The 21,236-nt window shown below is 39.0% G+C and overlaps 2 protein-coding genes and 1 long non-coding RNA gene across 4 annotated transcripts; all 3 read left to right on the top strand.

Annotated features, from left to right (window-relative positions):
* Positions 1–7,904: 7,904 nt before the first annotated feature.
* LOC117630022 lies at positions 7,905–8,441 on the top strand. The gene is made up of 2 exons (XR_004586186.1): positions 7,905–7,996; positions 8,159–8,441. It is a non-coding gene; the product is annotated as an uncharacterized LOC117630022 (long non-coding RNA).
* A 1,187-nt stretch (positions 8,442–9,628) lies between these two features.
* On the top strand, positions 9,629–12,051 carry LOC117630015. Of its 2 annotated transcripts, none has more exons than XM_034362717.1 (2): positions 9,629–9,729; positions 9,847–12,051. In XM_034362717.1, the coding sequence occupies exon 2, from the start codon at positions 9,888–9,890 to the stop codon at positions 11,940–11,942; it is 2,055 nt and encodes a 684-aa protein (XP_034218608.1). In that variant the 5' UTR covers positions 9,629–9,729; positions 9,847–9,887; the 3' UTR covers positions 11,943–12,051. The 2 variants fall into 2 exon arrangements, with proteins under 2 accessions (XP_034218608.1, XP_034218607.1); XM_034362716.1 differs by having other exon boundaries at positions 9,672–9,729; positions 9,824–12,051.
* Positions 12,052–14,477: 2,426 nt separating this feature from the next.
* LOC117630016 (tropinone reductase homolog At1g07440-like) lies at positions 14,478–16,547 on the top strand. The gene is made up of 5 exons (XM_034362718.1): positions 14,478–14,564; positions 14,729–14,936; positions 15,132–15,348; positions 15,496–15,602; positions 16,185–16,547. Exons 1-5 carry the CDS (start codon positions 14,485–14,487, stop codon positions 16,371–16,373), a joined length of 801 nt encoding a protein of 266 aa, XP_034218609.1. The 5' UTR covers positions 14,478–14,484; the 3' UTR covers positions 16,374–16,547.
* Positions 16,548–21,236: the final 4,689 nt, after the last annotated feature.

The following is a 21,236-nucleotide window of genomic DNA, read 5'->3' as shown; positions in this document are numbered from 1 at the left end:
CTTGAGCCAATGAGAGAAGAAGGGTTTTCAAGTCACTAGTTCAGTGTGTGATGTGTGTCAAGAACCCAAAGACAGAAGCTTGTAAACAAAGTCTCATCATTGTTTGATGGAAAACTTAACATCATTGTTTGATGGAAAACTAATAAACGAATTATTTTTGGATGAACAACGAAAAGGAATTTTGTGAAAGCAAATTGAAATCTCAGGGAGCGTTCATATAATTTCTGAAACCTTAAGAGGTTTAGTGAAAATGTCGAAAACCTAAACGGGTGTTATTGTAAATAACGCCTAAGTTCTACTTGAAATAAAAACATATTTTAAATGAGGATGTAACGTTTCCTTAAATTATTCCCATGTTTTCCTCTGTTTTAGAACTCTAGGTACATATTTAATTTCACCACTTTATGCTAAATTGTTAAGAATATAGTGGAAGAACGGGTTGGGAGGGCTAGGCGGAACTATACATATTTCTTGAAGTTAATGACTGTTTTAGCCAATGGGAGGTCTAGAGAAGTTGTTTCAAATCACTGGTTCAATTTGTGTGTTGTTCTAATGGGCCAATAGGAGTCTATTACTTATCCAAATCATGCACTAATATTGTACACATCTTAACCATCTAAGAGGGAGAAGGCTCAATAGATCTCTAAGTGTGAGATTTTATCATAAAAGACCTCAATGCAATTGGGAGTGGACCACTATATATTTGAACGGTATATTATTGTTTTATTCTTCGATGTGGGACTTACACATCATGGCTTATATTAAGCCACTTACTTTTTTATTTTTTATTTATACGGAAAAGAGATTACAAAACAAAGCCCCTAGGGCAAGAATGCCCAAAGATGTCGAAATAAAAGGGGGAGCAAACTGATAGCGGAAGACCAAGCGACCAACAAACTTGTGCTGATAACCCATGGTCCAGCTTAGCAACCACATTAGCCTTGAAGTTTGCCTCCCTGAACACATGCTGAAAACGGATAGAGGCGACATAAGAAGTAAGGGACCAAATATCCTGAATAATATGTTGGATGCTCCAAGGGGGGCTTGCTTTTTTTTAGGATACTATCAATAACGAGTTTAGAATCACCTTCAACCATGATTTGATCCCAATCCCTCTCAATAGCAGCAACAAGACCATCCCGAAGAGCAACGCTTTCAACCGCATTTATGGAATTCTCGCCAATGTTATTAGAGCCGGCTAGAAGGACGTTACCATCGCAGTTCAGGATGACAAAGCCTGTGGAAGCTTGAGAGTTCATGAGAGACCCGTCAAAGTTAACTTTAATCCAACCAGTGGAAGGGGGATGCCATTTAATCACCATGGGAATATCTTTTTCCTTCTGGACCGATGAATTAAGCTGCCAATAATTCAAACCCACAGTTGCAACAACATGGATACAACAAGCCGGGTGCAACTTAGAACCTTGGAACAACATGTTATTTCTTGCCTCCCAGATTTGCCAGCAGATAAGGAGGGCTTTGGAAAGGAGGTCCAGGTCAAACTTAGGAGTAGAGCAACCCAGCGATGAAAGCCATCTATACAGATCACCAGTATGTGAAGTAAGAGGCCGGATATCAGATGAGCATCCCCAAACCTCCTTAGCAAAGTTGCAGCCCATAAAAATGTGTTGAATTGTCTCAGGCTAGTTCTGACAGATAGGGCAAGCAGGACTAATATGAGGCATGAATCTGTGCAGTCTGGCTTTCACTTGTAGTCTTTTTCGAATGAGCATCGAGACAAAAATCTTCACTTTTGGAGGAATATTGAGCTTCCACATTTTCTTAAGCAGACCAGCTTGAGGGTAGGATGGTCGCTCCTGGATCTGAATATTGTAGGCACTTTTGATGGTGAAGGATCCCTTAGAGTTAGGACCCCAGACCATTTTATCCTACATATTAGATCTAGGCAGAGGAATAGTTAAGATTTTGTCAATCAGATCATCGTCTAAAACATAAGACAGTTTATTTTTGTCCCAGTTGTTGTTTGTGATAAAGTCCGATACTTTTTGATCAAGATTCAAAGGGCCTCTTTTGTGCTCAGGAATGAGGTCCAGGAGAGGAGGTACAGAAAGGAAGAGAACCACCATTTCCCACCACCCACCTCAGACTTTTTTAGCAAAACCTATCTAGCATCCAAAATAGACTTCCAGGCAACATAATGATTAGATTTTTTTTTCAGAGTAAAAAAGTTATCATGTCTTAAATACTTTTGAGTAACAATCTTGACCCATCAATTTGATTGGTCGGTAAAGTATTTCCACCCCAGCTTTGCTAGAGTAGCAAGGTTAAATTGATTAGCCAGCCTGACTCCTAAGCCACCAAGATCTTTGGGCATGCAAACATCCCTCTAATCACCTGTGGAAGGCACTTAAAACAAGACATCACATGATTAGGCATACTAGAAACATTGGACTTAATGAGGGTCAGTTTTCTAGCTTCAGAGAGGGTGTTTGCTTATCACCTAGCAAACTTTGAACGAATTCTATCAATTAACTCTCTAGCATTTTGCAGGTCTTTCCAAAAAACAATATTGTGGATACCTAAGCATTTACCAATTGTGGTAAAATAGTACTAATATTGTTTTTGACATTTGTATGGACTCTGGGGGAAAAAGTAATTGTGGATTTATGAAAGTTTATACGTTAGCCTGAGGCTTTAGAGAAAGCCACAAGAATTGTGAGAACTTTTCTAGCAGTCACTGGCGTGGCTTTGGCGAAAATTAAGCAGTCATCAGCAAAGACTAAATTAGAAATTCTATGACCATAAGGGGAAGACAGTAAGCCGACTTGAGTCCGAGTGGACACGGCTAACTTATTGAGATACCCGATAAAGGGCTCCATGCAGATAATAAAGAGATAAGGAGATAAGGGATCCCCCTGTGTAATACCTCTGGATGGGACAAAAAAAAACCCTTTGGGTTGCCATTAAGAAGAATCAAGAAACAGGTTGTGGAAATACAATTCATAATTATATCGCACCAATTTGCACTGAAACCAAATTTGATTAAGCAAGTTCTTATATAGTTCAAATCGAGAAGGTTGTAGGCTTTCTTAAGGTCTAATTTGAGTGCCATTGCACCACAAGAGCCTTTTTTCCTCTTAAAGTCACTAAATAATTCATGAGCAATTAAGATGTTATTAAAAATAGATCTCCCAAGGGCAATGGCACCTTGATTAGGAGATATACATTTAGTTAGGATAGGCCTCAGTCTAGTAATAATGATTTTAGTAATGATCTTGTAAACTACATTACAAAGACTAATAGGCCTAAAGTGATCAAAAACCTCCGAGTTGTCAATCTTGGGAATAAGAGCAGTAGTAGTGTGGTTAATAGGGTTAAGAGGAAGGTTGTTCAAAAAGAAATCCTTGACAAGATGAATAAGAAGATGCTTAGTCTCAGCCCAAAATTGATGAAAAAAATTGCATGTAAACCATCAGGGATCGGGGTTTTGAGAGCACCAATACTTTTAATGGCTTCAAACACTTCCATTTCAGAGACATCATCCATTAGTTTAGGTTGTCCTCACTATAGCTACAGGGGTCAATAATGCTAATGAAGTCCTGGATATTGGAGGTAGCAATGGATTCAGACTGTGTAAAACGTTTCCTAAAAGTTTCAACAAAGACATTGCCCATAAGAGTTGCTTCAATCCAGACACCTCCAGACACCACTATTGTCTTTAATTTTACTAACATGGTTTCGTTTCCTATGGATGGTGGCAAAAGTTTGGAAATTTTTTGTGTTTTTATCTCCAAGCTGGAGACAGTTTCCCTAGCTTTTTGGGCATAGAATAATTCTTCTTTCTCAAGAAGGGTCCTTAAGTTAAGATTGAGCTCATTATTCTTACTTATAAGGAATGAGGATGTAGGAGAATTAGCTAGTTGGTTATGTATGATATTTAAGTGTTCTTGGGTCTCTTTAAGTTTTTGGAATAAATTCCCAAAGATCTCGGAATTCCATCTTCTTAATTGAGTTTTGAAAACACTGCAGCAAGTGGAGATTTGTTGAGCTGGGTTTCCTACATAGGCATAGGACCACGATTGGTTCACGACATGAGGGAAGTCAACATGTGAAAGCCACGTGGCTTCCAACCTAAAGACTTTTCTAGTTCCAGTTCTAGGATTAGATCTAGTTAATATAATGGGACCATGGTCAAATTTGCAGATAGGTAAGTTTAGTAACACATAGTTGGGGAACAAATTTAGCCAATTCGGGTTGGCTAAGACTCTTCCATCTTTCAAAGATAATGGAATCATCCTGGTGCCCATTGGACCAAGTGAACGGCACACCCTCAGCAAGGAGAGAGACTGTATCACAATCATTAACAAAGGCATTAAAAGTAGAAATGTCTCTATGGAAAGCATTATTAGAACTAGGTTCATTTTTTCGTGAGGAGAGAAAATATTGTTGAAATCCCCCAGCAGAGCCCACGACATCCGCATAAGGGGTTTAAGATTCATAATCAGATTCCACAAGTCTTTTTGTTTCTCTTTTTGTGGGTAGGCTTAAATGAAAGTTGCCAACCAAGACTTGTTGGCTAAAATATCATGAAGCAAACAATGCATAAAACGATCATGGGAATTCAAAATAGTGCAATTAACATAGATAGGATTCCAGCACAAAACAATCCCTCCATACTGCCCTCTTGCAGGGACACAGAATACACCATCAAAATGAAGTTTTTTTTTGGCAATGGCCTCAGCCCTTTGCAAGGTGGCTCTGGGATCTAGAATACAAACTACATCTAAATTGAAAGACTTAATATAAAACAACATTTGGAAAATAAAGCCCTGCCAGGAACTGCCCCGACTGTTCCTGTAAGATCCCACATCAACCAACATAGAGGGGGCAATGTACCTTATATGTGCACACCCGCATCAATCTAGCACTAGGCCTTTTGGGAGCTCACTGGCTTCGGAGTCGTGGGAACTCCGAAGTTAAGCGAGTTGGGAGCTAGAGCAATCCCAGGATGGGTGACCCACTGGGAAGTTGCTCGTGAGCTCACAGAAACAAAATCTTGTGGGTAGAGAGGGGGGCCCAAAGCGGACAATATCGTGCTACGGCGGAGCCGATTCCGGGGTGTGACAATTTGGTATCAGAGCCACTCTGCCTGTGGTGTGAGTGTGCCGACGAAGACGTAGGGCCCTTAAGGGGGTGGATTGTAAGATCCCATATCAACCAACGGAGAGGGGGCGATGTGCCTTATATGTGCACATCCGCATCCATCTAGCACGAGGCCTTTTGGGAGTTCACTGGTTTCGGAGTGGTCGGAACTCTGAAGTTAAGCGAGTAGAGGGCCAGAGCAATCTCAGGACGGGTGACTTACTGGAAAGTTGCTCGTGAGCTCCCAGAGACAAAACCGTGTGGGCAGAGAGGGAGGCCCAAAGCGAACAATATAGTGCTACGGTGGAGCCGATCTCGGGATGTGATAGTTTCAGATGAACGTCTTCATAGATTATGGGGTAATGGTGTTGGACATTGGGTCAAACACCCCAATGACCTCCAAGCTAGCCTCCGAACTAGCCTCCCTCTTTTCCAATTCTTCTCCAATTCTCTTCTTGGAGCTCTTGAAAGCCACATGTTGATCTCCCCCACCTTTTGGACTCAGATTAGGAGGAGAAACTTGACCTTTCCCTTTCACACTTGGTTCACCGACTTCTAAATTTTTCTTCCACCACGAGCAACAGAGGAGGTATCACCATCTCTAAATTTGACTCCTTTCGCAATTCTCCCATCCTTAACACTCAATTTAGCTTTCCCATTGCAGTTAGCCATCATAGTCCACACCGGATCATTATCTTCATCAGGCTAATAATTATCAACATTTCTTTCTCCAGTAAACTTAGCTCCCGTGTGAGAGCTTGCAACGGAGGGTTGAGGAAAAACAAGGATCACTCCCTCAGAAAGCTGATGTTGCAGCACCTCATCAAGCACCATATTAGTAAGGTACACAGTAGGTTCATTGTCAAGCCTTTCAACTTGGATAAAATTCATGTTCAGAATTTTCAAAGGATAGTCGTGCATATCCTCCTTTTTCTGACCACAATAAAAACAGATTTCCCAAAGAGCCTCATAACTAATAAAGCACTTGATTTCTTGCCCAACTTCACCTAAGACTAGACATCTCTTTAAAGGTTTGGTAACATCTAACTCCACACAGGTTCGCACAAACATTCCTTGCCTCCCAACCAGAGACTGTTCATCCACTTGATTTGGAGGATACTAAGTCCCTTAGAACATCTTCATCTCGATAGTGTAAAGGAAGGAACAAAATTCTGACCCAGCTCACGATGGAGTCCACTGTGGTATGGAAAAAGGAGAACTTCGGAGACCACATTTTGAAAGCAAAGATCTGTCCTTGGACAAACCAAGATCTGTTCTCCAACACATACCTAATGTCTTCCTCATAGAAAAACTCTACTTTATACCACTCCCTCCCAATATGGTCGATGGAGACATCCCCCTAAAGGCACTTCCAGTCATTTTTAAGGCGATGCATAATGACTCTCCTAAGCACAGACTTCCCAAAAATTTTGCCAACTAGATAGTAGTTTTCAAAGTGGTTTTGAACACTGGAGGCCAAGGCAAAAGTGAACCTAGTTTCATTATTATCAACACGAAAGGTGAATATGCCATTATTCACCACAACAGGGTTCGTGTTGTTGTTGTGACAAGCACTGGCATTAAGTTGGGCACTCATGGTGTAAACGCACAGAGATTGTAAGCACAGGAAAACACAAACAAACGCAGAGCACAATGCTGAATCTATAAGGGTCATCCTATAAATAGTAAATAGAGACTTGAGCGATTGGATAAACAAACCCCAACACCTTGGGGCCCAGGACTCGTGGGAAGATATTTTTAAGTGCCTACAGAACCTAACTACTAGAACAACAGGGTACTGCTTAGGGAAAGATAGAATCAAGATCAAAAAACCCAAACATGGAAAATCAGCAATTAATAAGCAAGACAATCGAGGTTTCAGATAGCAATAAAAGCACACAACAGAACAAAAACTTGATAAAGAAACCAGCATACTCCCCTTGGACGAAGAAACCTAGCCAAGCTCAACCGTCTTGTGGTTTCTTCTCATGCGTGCTCGAAAAAGGCAATGGCCAATCCACACGGGGATACGAATCATTAACCTTTTTGGTAGAGCTTTAGCAAATGATTATCAACCATTGCCCACACCTCGATTCTCAGATAGGTTTGAGCAGAGTAAGAAAAGTATCCTTGCAATCGACGCTTCGAAGTTTCAACCCCTACACCTCCTATCTTCCAGATGAGGACATTAATTTTTTTTTTTTTTTTTCCTCTTCCAATTCGAAGATCCAAATTTGAGAAACCCTAATTTTGCATGTTTTCCTTTTTCCCCCTTTGCACTCTTCGTGTTTCCCATTTTTCACTGCCCAACCACAACTACTTGCCTTTCCTAATTAGCAATTAGCATTCATGGCTTCCTCTTCCAAAGAGCATGACTTGGAAATAGTTGTATTTATTTGTTTGCTAATAGGAGAGCCACGCTTGAGTTCTTTTTTCTTTGTTCTTCTATTCTTTTTTTAGGGCAAATAAAGACCATTCTGATCCATCTGAATGATCTAATACCCGAGTGCTTGTGCTTTAATTTTATGTGAAAATAAGGTGACATGACATCAGTGGATTAATAAAGTTCCCAATTGTCTTTTGAAATGTCTTATGCTCCAAAAGTTGTCTTTCAGAATGTCTTAATTATGGTTATTTCTGTCAATTAGCAATGTAAAAGCTGCACTCAAAATAAACAAGTTACTGCACCATCAGCTGACACGTACACCTCACCACGTGTCCGCCACCCAATACTGATGATAAAACTATAAAAGCCCATTAATAGATGAGAGAGAGAGAGAGAGAGAGAGAGAGAGAGAGATCCAGAACCAGATATGAGTAGCAGAGACAGAGAGAGAAGATGGTCTCTTCGGGGATTGACTGCTCTTGTTGCTGGAGGAACCAAAGGGATTGGGTTAGTTTAGTTAGCTCCTTCTTCTTCATATGCATGCAAAATTTTCTTTGTTTCTCCAAATTCTCCCCTGTTTATCTTCTACCTTTTTTATTATAAATAAAAATAAATTATCAGGTACCAATTAGTTTTTAATACTTTATGTTAAATTGTTTATGCAATTAGGCACGCTATAGTGGAAGAATTGGCAGGGCTAGGTGCAACTATCCATACTTGTGCTCGGAATGAAGTTGATCTCAATGACTGCTTGAGCCAATGGGAGAAGAAGGGTTTTCAAGTCACTGGTTCAGTGTGTGGTGTGGTGTCAAGAACCCAAAGAGAGGAGCTTATAAACAAACTGATCCATTTAATAAAGTGGGTGTGTTGTAATTTTAGGTGGCATCAATGTTGTAATAAATGATAAGATGATAAATGATCATTTGGCATCAATTTTATGTAATTTATTTTTTGTCCGTTTTTGAACAATTAATGTGCTAAATGTACCATCATCTACATTGGCCAGGCCAGCTCAAACATTGGGTGAACATAACACGTTCATCTAATAAAACTCAAAACGGGGCCAAAGATCTTTCCCTAACTTTATTTATAATAAATAAATAAATAAACACAAACAAACAAGTCTAGTAAAATTCTTCATCATATTTTTCAGAAACAGAAAAGAAATCTAATAATTAATTTCAATACTCTCAATCCGGATGAACCCATTAAACCAACTTATTCAAAATGTGATTATCAATTTGGCCTGGTTTTGACCAAAAAAAAAAAGTTAAAGACCGAACTGGACTGTTAATAATTTAGTTTGATTTGGTTTTGAGCTTTTGCAAACTGGCCTAAACTGAATTGAAGCATCTACTTGTATATTTATTTATTATTTTATTATACGCTTGTAGTCTTCTCATTGGATTTTAACTAGATATGAATGTTGAATTTGAAGTTTAATGGAACTTTGAAATTATATATTGATATTTGAATTTTAGCTATATTAGTTATTGAACTTTGAAGTTTTATGACACATTGAGTTTTAGGATGGTTTCATGTGCTAGAAAATGAGAAGAAAAAAAAAGGGAATTTTATTGTTGTAATTGAGCGATCAATCTTAAAAAAATGTAAAAGGAGAAAGAATTGGGCTTAGGCACAAACCAGGTGAACCAAATTGAAACAAAATGTCTTAAATTAGGTTGGTTCGGTTTCCTCTGTGATTTTTGTGAAACTCTACTCAAATCAAACCGTTATTCGGCCATGATTTTGATGAAAATCAATCAAATCCAGACCATGCTCACCCCACTCTCTCAACCATCAACCACACCCAAAAAAAAAAAGAAAAATGTATATATATATATATATATATAGTCTTGATCTCGGACCACATGAGTCCAAAAGATTGTGGTTACCCGCCGTTGAATATTAATTTGATGGTTCAAAAAAGTTTCTTAAAATGAGTGCAAGATTGAGTGAATCGTTCAACAGTGAATAATCACAAATCTCTTAACTCCTGTAGTCCAAGAGATCGGTACATTTGTTCTGTTTTGCTGCATCATCCGGTGCTGCCACACAGCTTGTTCCTGGGCCCACAAATACAACCCCAATAATTGACATGATTAAATCATTGAGCAAAAGTGCTAGTATATAGAGACAGAGAGAGATGAGATGTGAATGGCAGAGACACAGAGAAGATATGGTCTCTTCTTGTTCAGGGGATTGACTGATCTTGACACCGGTGGAACCAAAGGCACTGGGTTAGCTTTCATTTCTTTTAACTACATACATTGAAGTTTAGTTGCCTTGCCACCAGTTTGAGTTTGCAATTTATTAAATAATTATGATAATTAGAAGGATGGTGCAAATTATTCCAGAGAGTGTGGGAAAACTACGGAGCGAATGGAACGTTAGGGTCATGGTTGTAAGCAGCCTATGCTTACAAATCCTGCTAATACTCTTTGGAAATCGACGCAAGTACATTGCAAAACCCTGGATCAGAATTGTCACTTGGACAGCATACTTATCAGCAGATTGGGTTGCAACTGTTGCCCTCGGCATGATATCCAGCTTTCAAGGAGAAAATAATGATCCAGAAAGTTCCACAAATTCAAACAGCAGCCAAATCCTGATGGTTTTGTGGGTACCCTTTCTTCTGCTTCACCTTGGCGGCCCGGACACCATCACTGCTTACTCATTGGAGGACAATGAGCTCTGGCTGAGGCACCTCTTGGGCTTACTTGTGCAGGCTGTAGCCGCTTTATACATCTTTTTGCAGTCATGGAGAGCAAGCCAGTACCAGCTCCCCTCACTAGCAATACCGATTTTTTTTTCAGGAATTATCAAGTATGGGGAGAGGACTTGGGTCCTGCGTTCTGCAAGCAGTGAGAGATTTAGGGAGCTGTTGCTCCCACCCCCTAACCAAAGTGATTATGCTGAGTTTGCCACTGAAGTTTATTCCAAAGAAATTCGGGGAGAGCCTGCAGCTTTCTCTATGATCCCTGAAGCTCCATTTGTACCTGGAGTTCATCCCACTATTGCTGAAGCCAAACCAATCCATGAAGCCTATCAATTATTCAAAATCTTGAAGCATCTCTATGCGGATTTGATCCTTGATCATTATGATGAACGATGGTGCCATTACATGATCGGCGACCATCCATTCGATTACGTCTTCAAACTACTGGAGATTGAGCTTGGCTTTATGTATGATGTGCTGTACACAAAGGCAAACGTGGTGTATTCTCTCACAGGTATCATTTTTTGCTCCATCAGCCTTGTTTGCTGCATTTCCACATTTTTCGTCTTTTGTCTCGTCATTGATAAGCATCGTTATTCAACCATTGATGTGGCTATCACTTACTTGTTGTCTGTTGGAGCCATTGCCCTTGAGCTATATGCTATCGCTGCACTAGTTCTCACAGATTGGACACAATATTGGTTAAGCAAGTATAAACATTGGTTAAGCCAGCCTAAATATTGGTTAATCAAGCGTCTACATACGCTTGCTCCACCTATCTATCGAGCAATCTCTTACTTCCGGTTGAAATTGAGCTATGAAAAAGGGTGGTCTGGAACCATGACACAATTCAATCTCATTGATTTTTGTGTAAAAGAGAAGCCCATAAAGTTTGGTGGAATTCAAAAGTTCATTGGCACCTATGACATTTGGGAGAAGTACTGCTATTCAACTTTAGAGGATGTCCCTATTAAAATGAAACAGTTTATCTTTGAGCAACTCAAAGTTGCTCGAAGCGAAAGTCATGTTAGCCAAGTGTTGAGTTGGAGAGGTGATCAAGTGCTAGAGAAGACAAATTGTGATGAAAAATTGAGTTGGAGCTTGGTTGAAGTACCTTTCGACCAGAGCATTCTTCTGTGGCACATAGCAAAGGATTTGTGCTACTATACTGACCTAGAAAAATATCAGGAGATCCCTACTCCCAATTCGAAACACAATTTCAGCAAGTTGGTCTCGAATTACCTGATGCACATTCTCGTGACGCGCCCTTTCATGTTGCCAAAGGGAATTGGGAAAATTAGGTTCCGGGATACTTGTGCTGACGCCACAAATTTTTTTGAGAAGAGAAGAAGTATCATAAGTGGTAGTAATGGAAAAGGCCGTGCCCGTCAAGTGTTGCTTGAGTTGAACACAGACGTGGATCCAGAGAGTGTGATTGGGGATAGAAGCAAGACAGTAGTGTTTACCGGGTGTAGGCTTGCAAAACAGTTACAATCACTTGAAACAGAGGAAGAATGGGGAAATGAAGAGAAATGGGAAATGATAGCTAAGGTGTGGATAGAGATGTTGTGCTATGCAGCAAGCCAATGTGGATGGAATGAGCACGCCCAACATCTTAGAAAGGGGGGAGAGCTTCTTACTCATGTTTGTCTTCTCATGGCAAATTTTGGTTTGAGTGAACAATTTCAGATAAGAGTAGGGGCGCCAAGAATATCTATCGAAACCAGGGGGTGACTGAGAGTGAGGCTATCTCTGCGTCTGAGCAGATCTGTTTGTACTTGAATTTATTTTGATTTGCAAACTAGAGTTCGAATATTTAAGACATGCCTTGCATTTCATGCTAGCTACAACACTAGTACAGTATCTCTTGGATAATGGAGTCATGTGTTCTTCAGCCAAAATAAATCAATTTTTTGATATATATGTATCCGAAAATAAACTATAATATCTAAGTTCTACTCCAAATAATTGTTTGCGAGTACTTACTTAGTGTGGATTTTGATTCCTTACTTATCTGAATAAAAAAAATGATATATGAGCAGATCTGAGAATTCCCATACACTTTGTTTGACAATAACAACACATTTTCAATGAGGATGTATGACAGATGAAATTACATACTTCACTCTCTCGTCCATTCCAATGAGGATGTATTACAGATGAACTTGGAGATGAACTAGAACAGGAATTGATTAAAACGATTAAATCAATTCATGGATGGCAATATGGGAAACTGAGGGTAGAACGGAACTAGAGACAAGGATTGATGGTTGATGGCCACCATCTCCTATAGGGTGGTGGGGGTAAAATGACATAATTAAATTAAGGAGAAAGAATGAATTAAGAGTTATTACGAGTTAGTTGATTAAATGAATTGACTTAGATGCCTTTGAAAACATTGAAAGTTAGATTCTCATCTAGTAAAATTTTATATGGTTTAGATTTGTTAGAGTAGGTAACATGTGCTGCATTATACTCATGCCTTAGTTGATTAAATGAATTGACTTAGATGCCTTTGAAAACATTGAAAGTTAGATTCTCGTCTAGTAAAATTTTATATGGTTTAGATTTGTTAGAGTAGGTAACATGTGCTGCATTATACGCATGCCTTAGTTGATTAAATGAATTGACTTAGATGCCTTTGAAAACATTGAAAGTTAGATTCTCATCTAGTAAAATTTTATATGGTTTAGATTTGTTAGAATAGGTAACATGTGCTGCATTATACGCATGCCCACCGTGAAGGACATGAAAAACATGATTTCTCGGAGAAAAAGAGGCATAATTCACAAGAAAATAGGGGTAAACATGGAGAAAAGATGTTTTGATGGGAATGATCTAATTGTTGGCATTAGTAGATTAAAGAATAATCTCTTTAATTAGGCTTTCCAAGTAGATGTCTAAAATCCAAGTTGAACGTATAGGATCAAGGCTTTCATATATCTAACGTCAAAGGAGGGAGGAGGTCAATGTTACGTAAAGATTAGGTAACGAAAATGTCAATTTGGGAATAATAAGGCAATGGGGAGTAGGTAGGGAAATATGTTTGGCGATGACAATAGCACCATTTGTTTATTATTATGAGATTGAAATTGCAATCCTGAATTGACTGTTTCGACTTTCTTCAATGTTAAATACCTTTCTCTTCAGTATCTAATACAAAAGTTCGGCAAACATTTTTTAGCGTAGGCCATTACAAGTGGTTTGTTGGAGAGGCGTGCAATTTGTTATTTAATGAAATGGCGCATGCAATTTAGGATTGGGCCAGTTTTTTCAATCTTGGACAAGACCATTAATCTTTTCAATTTTCATATGCATGAAATGAAATGCAACGTTTCCTTAAATTATTCCCTTGTTTTCTTCTGTTTTAGAACTCTGGGTACATATTTAATTCCACCAATTTATGAAAAATTTTAAGAATATTAGTGGAAGAATTGGGAGGGCTAGGCGGAACTATACATACTTCTTGAACTTAATCACTGCTTTAGCCAATGGGAGAGAAGGGGTTTCAAATCACTGGTTCAATTTGTGTGTTGTAGCAACGGGCCTAGTAGGAGTCCATTATCTGTTCAAATCATGCATCGATATTGCTCCTCCCCACCTTAACTATCTAGGAGGGAGAATGCTTAATGGACCTCTAGGTGTGATGTTTTATTACAAAAGACATCGGTACAATTAGGAGTGGACCAGCTATATATTTGAACGATATATTATTGTTTTATTCTTTGATGTGGGACTTACACATCATGGCTTGTATTGAGCCACTTACACTAACATTGTGATGTGGTGTTTTATCACTAATTAGTAATTAGCATTCATAGATTCCTCTTCCAAAGAGCATGACTTGGAAATAGTTGTATTATTTGTTTGCTAATAGGAGAGCCACGCTTGAGTTCTTTTTTCTTTGTTCTTCTATTCTTCTTTGAGGTCAAAGAAATACCATCTGATTCTGATCTATCTGAAGGATCTAATACACGAGCGCTTGTGCTTGAATTTTATGTGAAAATAAGGTGACATGACATCAATGGATTAATGAAGTGCCCAATTGTCTTTTGAAATGTCTTAATTATGTCCCAATTGTCTTTTGAAATGTCTTATTTCTGTCAATTAGCAATGAAAAAGCAGCACTCAAAATAAACAAGTTGTCGCACCATCAGCTGACACGTACACCTCACCACTTGTCCCCACCCAATATTGATAATAAAACTATAAAAGCCCATTAATAGATGAGAGAGAGAGAGAGAGAGAGAGAGAGAGAGAGAGATCAGAATCAGATATGAGTAGCAGAGACGCACAGAGAAGATGGTCTCTTCAGGGATTGACTGCTCTTATTACTGGAGGAACCAAAGGGATTGGGTTAGTTTAGTTAGCTTCTTCTTCCTCATATGCATGCAAAATTTTCTTTGTTTCTCCAAATTCTCCCCTGTTTATCTTCTACCTTTTTTTTATTATAAATAAAAATAAATTATCAGGTACCAATTAGTTTTTAATACTTTATGTTAAATTGTTTATGCAATTAGGCACGCTATAGTGGAAGAATTGGCAGGGCTAGGTGCAACTATCCATACTTGTGCTCGGAATGAAGTTGATCTCAATGTCTGCTTGAGCCAATGGGAGAAGAAGGGTTTTCAAGTCACTGGTTCAGTGTGTGATGTGGTGTCAAGAACCCAAAGAGAGGAGCTTATAAACAAAGTCTCGTCATTGTTTGATGGAAAACTTAACATCTTTGTAAGTATAAGACCATAAATTCTAAGTACCAAGGATCACTTTTTGCTTTCTTGTTCTTTTATATAAAATATAAAAAAAAGTAAACGCTGAAAACCAAAAACAAAATGGACGCAATTTCTTTTGTAGAGTCACTTCACTGTATATTTGCTGCACTTTGAGTTAATTAAGGCATGCAAATTTAATGTGTGGGTGTAGATAAACAATGTGGGAACAAGCATACTAAAACCAACGACGGAGTTCACAGCTGAAGATTATACATTTCTTATGAGTACCAATCTTGAATCTGCTTATCACTTCTGCCAACTCGCACATCCTCTGCTCAAAGCTTCAGGAGCCGGTAACATTGTTTTTCTGTCTTCTGTTGCTGGTGTGGTTTCGGTGGAAGTTGGATCTGCATATTCTGCCACTAAAGGTGCCTTGATTTCCTTACACACACGCATATATGTATATATATAATTATAATATAGGGTTTAGTACTTGGAAAAAAACCAAGAAACTTTGTGTTCTGCAATTGAAGAATTGACCTCAAATGTTGAAGCTTTTCTGTTTTGTTTTTCAGGAGCAATGAATCAATTAGCCAAAAACTTGGCATGTGAGTGGGCAAAAGATAACATAAGGACTAATAGTGTTGCACCTTGGTTCATCAAAACTCCCCTCGCTGAACATGTAAGATGATCATATCCAGATCATGTGCGTGTTTTTGTAGGTTTTCGCTAATAACCAATTAGAAAATAACAAGTGACTAATTTTGGATTTTTCACTCCAAATAGGCTCTATATGAGTTTTTGTATAATATGTCATGCTAAAATGAGTTTTTGAATAAATATCTCTTGTTTTTTTTTTTTTTTATGTATAGCTAGATGGGGTTTTTTTTTGCCCCATGTTATGATAACTTCACACATCCAAATTAAGCACGTGCTCTAATTGGGATCAAAAGTGTAAAAGAAAAGAAAAGGCAATGCACGACTAGGCCTTAAAGTACTAGCTATTATCTTAACATCTTCTATCTTAGCTTGAGGCGGCATTATTTCATTTATTCATATCTGAGCTCATTTTATGTTCTCATTTATTTGAAACAAGTAGAAAATTCAACTGTACTCAGAAGTTGCGATAATATATAATTGGTATATGTAGTCTTATTTTGCTGAAGAGCTTGACAGATTATGAAAATTATGTTTATGCCTAACAAGCTTGGAAGTTAGCACTACTAAATATGTTTCCTATCGTTTCTATTTTCAATACATGCAGTTTCTCAGCAACGAAATTTTTTTGAAGATCATCAACTCTCGAACGCCGTTAGGACGTCCTGGGGAGCCAGAAGAGGTGTCAGCCTTGGTGGCATTTCTATGCCTACCTGCGGCCTCTTACATAACTGGCCAAACTATTTGCGTTGACGGAGGAATGACAGTCAATGGCCTCCTCTTCCAAGGAGCATGACTTGGAAATGGTTTTCTTTACGTGTTGGTATATATATATATATATGTCTACTAGTATGCAGACACTTGAGGTCAGATAAAAACCAACTGATCCATCTAATAAAGTGGGTGTGTTGTAATTTTAGGTGGCATCAATGTTTTAATAAATGATAAGATGATGAATGATCTTTTTTTTATTTTATAAATTTATAAAGAAACTAATATTATTATAAACGAGTGCTGACCTTGGCATCAGCAGCCAGGATATTAAACAACCATTCAGGAGGAACAAAATCCCAGAGGTGAATACCACCGTTTATGCTTAGAAAAGATGCAACCTCATGAGCAGCTTGATTACAGCTGCGAGGTTTTTTTTAAAAATTTATAAAGAAACTAATATTATTATAAACGAATGCTGACCTTGGCATCAGCAGCCAAGGTATTAAACAACCATTCAGGAGGAACAAAATCCCAGTGGTGAATACCACCGTTTCTGCTTACAAAATATGCAATCTCATGAGCAGCTTGATTACAGCTGCGAGGTGTTAATCAATATCAAATGAAGAACTATGAAGAACAATTTCTAGAGAGAGAGAATGAGATATCAGGGATAGAGAGAGAGAGAGAGAGAGCAGAGAAAATGAACTTTCTTTCTTAATGAACAGGTAATGCAGAATACACTACTATTTATACACAACCATCTTAACTAACTAACCATCACAACCTCTAATCTTATGCCAAGTGTCACAACCCTACTCTAACATCCCCCCTCAATCTCTTGCGGTGATAAACCAAGCATGAGATTGTGACAATGAGTATGGAATAGAGGAGCACTTAAGCCTTTGGTTAATATATCTGCAAACTGTTCTCTGGAAGACACAAACTGCACAAATAGTTGTTGTTTTGCCACTCGTTCTCGAACAAAATGAACATCGATGTCAATATGTTTGGTCCTCTGATGCTGAACGGGATTGAAGGATAAAGCAATTGCGGACAGGTTATCACAAAAAAGCACCGGTTGCTGAGCAATGGGAACTTGCATAAACACCAGTAATTGCTTGATCCAGTCAAGTTCAGCAGAAGTAGTTGACAAAGCACGATATTCGGCTTCAGTGGAAGATCGGGAAACAGTTTGTTGTTTCTTAGAGGACCAAGACACAGGATTGGAACCAAGAAACACAACCAAACCGGTAGTGGACCGCCGATCATTTGGATCTCCTGCCCAGTCAGCATCACTAAAAGCTGTTAAATGCAAGCTTCCCCGAGTATAGCGAATGCCGAAGTGCATTGTACCCTTCAAGTACCGAAGAATCCTCTTGACGGCTGTGAAATGTGTCACCATTGGAGTTTGCATAAATTGACAAACCTAATGCACAGAAAATGCAATATCAGGTCGGGTGAAAGTCAAATATTGCAAATCTCCTACAATACTTCGATACATGGTGGGGTTCCCATAAGGATGACCATCATCCTTAAGCAATCTGTGATAAGGAAGGCAAGGAGTATCACACGCTTTGGCCTCAGTCATTTCGGTTTTGACAAGTAGATCTTGGACATACTTAGATTGTGACAAAAACAAACCAGTGTTGGTATGAGAAATTTGAAGGCCCAGAAAATAATGCAAATCTCCTAAGTCTTTGATCTCAAACTCAACTGTGAGAGATTGAATAACCTTGTGAATTTCACTGACAGCACTGCCAGTAATGATGATATCATCAACATATACCAATAAGATGACAATGCCAGAATCCACTTGTTTCACAAATAGAGAGGAGTCGGAGTATGTATGTTGAAACCCCAATGTAGGTAAAAAAGAAGTGAACCTGTCATTCCAGGCTCGGGGAGCTTGTTTTAACCCATATAAAGATTTAAGAAGTTTGCAAACCAAAGTTGGATGATGAGAATCTTCAAATCCAGGAGGTTGAGCCATGTACACCTCTTCTTGGAGAATTCCATGCAAAAAAAGCATTCTTGACATCTAGTTGGCGTAACTGCCAACCAAAATGTGCAGCAAGAGCTAAGACAATCCGCACTGTAGTAGGTTTAACGACAGGACTGAAAGTTTCCCCATAATCTTGACCTGGTTCTTGACTGAACCCTTTAGCAACTAATCGCGCCTTATGTCGGGCAATAGACCCATCTGCATGCTTTTTAATCTTAAAAATCCACTTACATCCTACCAGATTCTTGTTATGAGGTAATGGCACCAAACTCCAAGTCCCTTGAGAATGAAGAGCATCGACTTCCTCTTTCATAGCAGTCAACCAAACGGGCACTTTTAAAGCCGTCTTATAAGTGGCAGGCTCAACTAAGGATAAATCAACACCCCCAGACTCCTGTAGAGTTGTTAGAAAAACCTTCTTCTTCACAATGCCACTCTTACTTCGAGTTTGCATGGGATGCAGATTCATAGGAGGAACCTCAAGAACTACTGGCATGGAATCAGGTTGAAAAGAGGCAACCAGTGGTAAAGGGCCAGTTGACAGGGCTTCAGCATTGGACTCAGGTACCACAGGGATTGATGAGAAAGATGGAGATGCACCAGTAATGAACAGAGGTGATGATGAAGAGGATGAAGCAGGAGTATTGCTAGGTGAAATGAATGTATCTGAAAAGGTAGTGGCAGGAGATGTAGGCAATACAACAATATTGTTATTGGTGACAACAGGGGAAGGAGAAGATGCACTTGGCAAAGTAGGAGATGGAATGAATACCTTTGAATGTGTCACTAAGTCTGCATATGGAAAGGCATGTTCATCAAAAATAACATGTCTAGATATATATGTACGTTTCCCAGACACATCATAACATATATATCCTTTATACTGAGAAGAATATCCCAAAAAGACACACTTAATGGTTTTTGGTTGAAGTTTGTTGGTAAGATAAGGTTTTAACAAGGGATAACAAGCACAACCAAATATTCGTAGATGAGAAATGGCTGGAATATCTCCAAACAAAACTTCAAAGGGGGATTTATCAAGTAAGATGGATGTAGGCATTCTATTAATCAAGTAGGACGCAGTTTGTACAGCATAAGTCCAGAAAGAAGATGGGAGGTTGGCATGTTGTAATAAGATGATGGTAGTTTCGATAAGATGTCGATGTTTTCGTTCAGCAAGCCCATTTTGTTCAGGTGTGTATGGACATGACTTTTGATGAATGATACCCTTATCAGCAAGAAAAGTTTGAAACTGTTTGCTAACATACTCTCCCCCCCCCATCACTCTGAAGAATCTGAATGGATGCTGAAAACTGAGTTTGAACATATTTGTAGAAGGTAACAAAGACAGAATACAAGTCACTTTTATTGATTAGGGGAAAAAGCCAACAATGCCGTGTACAATCATCCACAAAAATCACATAATACCTGTATCCATCAACGGAAACACAAGGAGAGGGACCCCAAAGGTCACTATGGATGATATGAAAAGGTGTGACAGACCTGTGGACACTGTGGGAAAAGGGAAGTTTGCAAAACTTGCCCTGAAGACAACTATGACACATGACAGCTGAAGAAGCGGGGTTACATTGTACATATGCTTTTTGTAACATCAATGTAACAAGTTTATTTGTAGGATGACCTAGTCTATGATGCCAAGTAGAAGAGAAGACAAGCTGACCAAGATATGCTCGAGGTTGAGGTTTAGTGGTTGGGAGAACAGAATGAGAAGATGCAAGAGGAATGGGGTATAGTCCATTACTGCACAGCCCTTTGTAAAGAATCCTCCCTGTGGCTTTGTCCTGAATCCAAAAACAAAAGGCATCAAAAATTAACCAACAGTTGTTGTCCAAACAAAGCCGATGCACTGACAACAAATTTTGAGTCAACTTTGGTACATATAGAATTGAATTTAAGTGGATTGGCTTTACTCGGGTAGGAATAACAGAGTTACCAACATATGATACTGACAAACCTTCACCATTAGCAGTTTGAACTGTTTCATTTGTGGGATAAGGTGTAGCCAAAGATAAAGTGGATAAGTCTGCAGTCATGTGATTGGTTGCCCCAGAATCAGTAAGCCATACTTGAGGTAGACTCTGAGAGGAGGATGGCGGAGATGGTTGCATAACAGTATGCATAGCTTGCATTGGGGATTGTTGAGAGTGATGAGACTGAGCTGAAGAATATCCAAGGGATGAAGAAAACAACTGAGGAACCTGGGAACAACTTCCAGCACCAATAAAGTTCGGACATTATAAAAGCAGTACCATGTGGTGTGATTTGTTTTACCACAAATATGACACTTAGGCCTCTCAGGAGGATTAGATCCACAGAATGGAGCAGTGTGACCTTCACTGTTGCATAATTGACAAGTAGGAACAAGTGGAACTGATGGAGATGGAAACTGAGAAGGGGGAAATTAACCAAGAACACCTGGAGTTGGTGTGGGCAACACATGGGTTTGAGTATAAAACTGTGGTCTTGGATTAAACGGTCGCTGACCTTGATTAAACCTGCCCTTTCCCTTGTTTCTATGGAAAGTTTTATAGCCGACAGGAACATACGAGGACTGTCCATGAGCACCATGAGACTGCTGAAAAGGTGGCGCAGATGAGACAGGAGGTCTAGAAGTTGCAGCCATAGCAGTAAGATATGAAGGGGCAACAGTGAGGTTCTCCACAATACGCTCTTTCAGAGTAATAACACTTTCTCTACCCCGAACCACACATCAAAAAGTATTATAGTCAGGAGGGAGGCCATTCAAAGCTAGAATCACAATATCTTCATCAGCAAAATATACCCCCGCAGCTGCCAAATAATCTCTAGCCTCTTTTATTTTGAGAAGATATTGACTTATAGCATCAGATCCTTTTCGGATATTCTGCAAATTAGACATCATTTGGAAAATGCTTGTCCTTGACACAGTGGAAAAGTGTTCGT

Source organism: Prunus dulcis, chromosome 6 (genome assembly GCF_902201215.1).
Source record: "Prunus dulcis chromosome 6, ALMONDv2, whole genome shotgun sequence".
Classification (NCBI taxonomy): domain Eukaryota; kingdom Viridiplantae; phylum Streptophyta; class Magnoliopsida; order Rosales; family Rosaceae; genus Prunus; species Prunus dulcis.
This window is presented reverse-complemented; position numbering and strand designations above follow the sequence as displayed.

What these genes read in the sequence shown, in the direction of transcription:
- LOC117630015 (XM_034362716.1), top strand. Translation starts at nt 9,828, where the DNA reads ATGGTGCAAATTATTCCAGAGAGTGTGGGAAAACTACGGAGCGAATGG.
- LOC117630016 (XM_034362718.1), top strand. Translation starts at nt 14,485, where the DNA reads ATGAGTAGCAGAGACGCACAGAGAAGATGGTCTCTTCAGGGATTGACT. An exon ending in GGAGGAACCAAAGGGATTGG is followed by an intron (nt 14,565 to 14,728) that starts GTTAGTTTAGTT and finishes TTATGCAATTAG; the next exon opens with GCACGCTATAGTGGAAGAAT. An exon ending in AAACTCCCCTCGCTGAACAT is followed by an intron (nt 15,603 to 16,184) that starts GTAAGATGATCA and finishes CAATACATGCAG; the next exon opens with TTTCTCAGCAACGAAATTTT.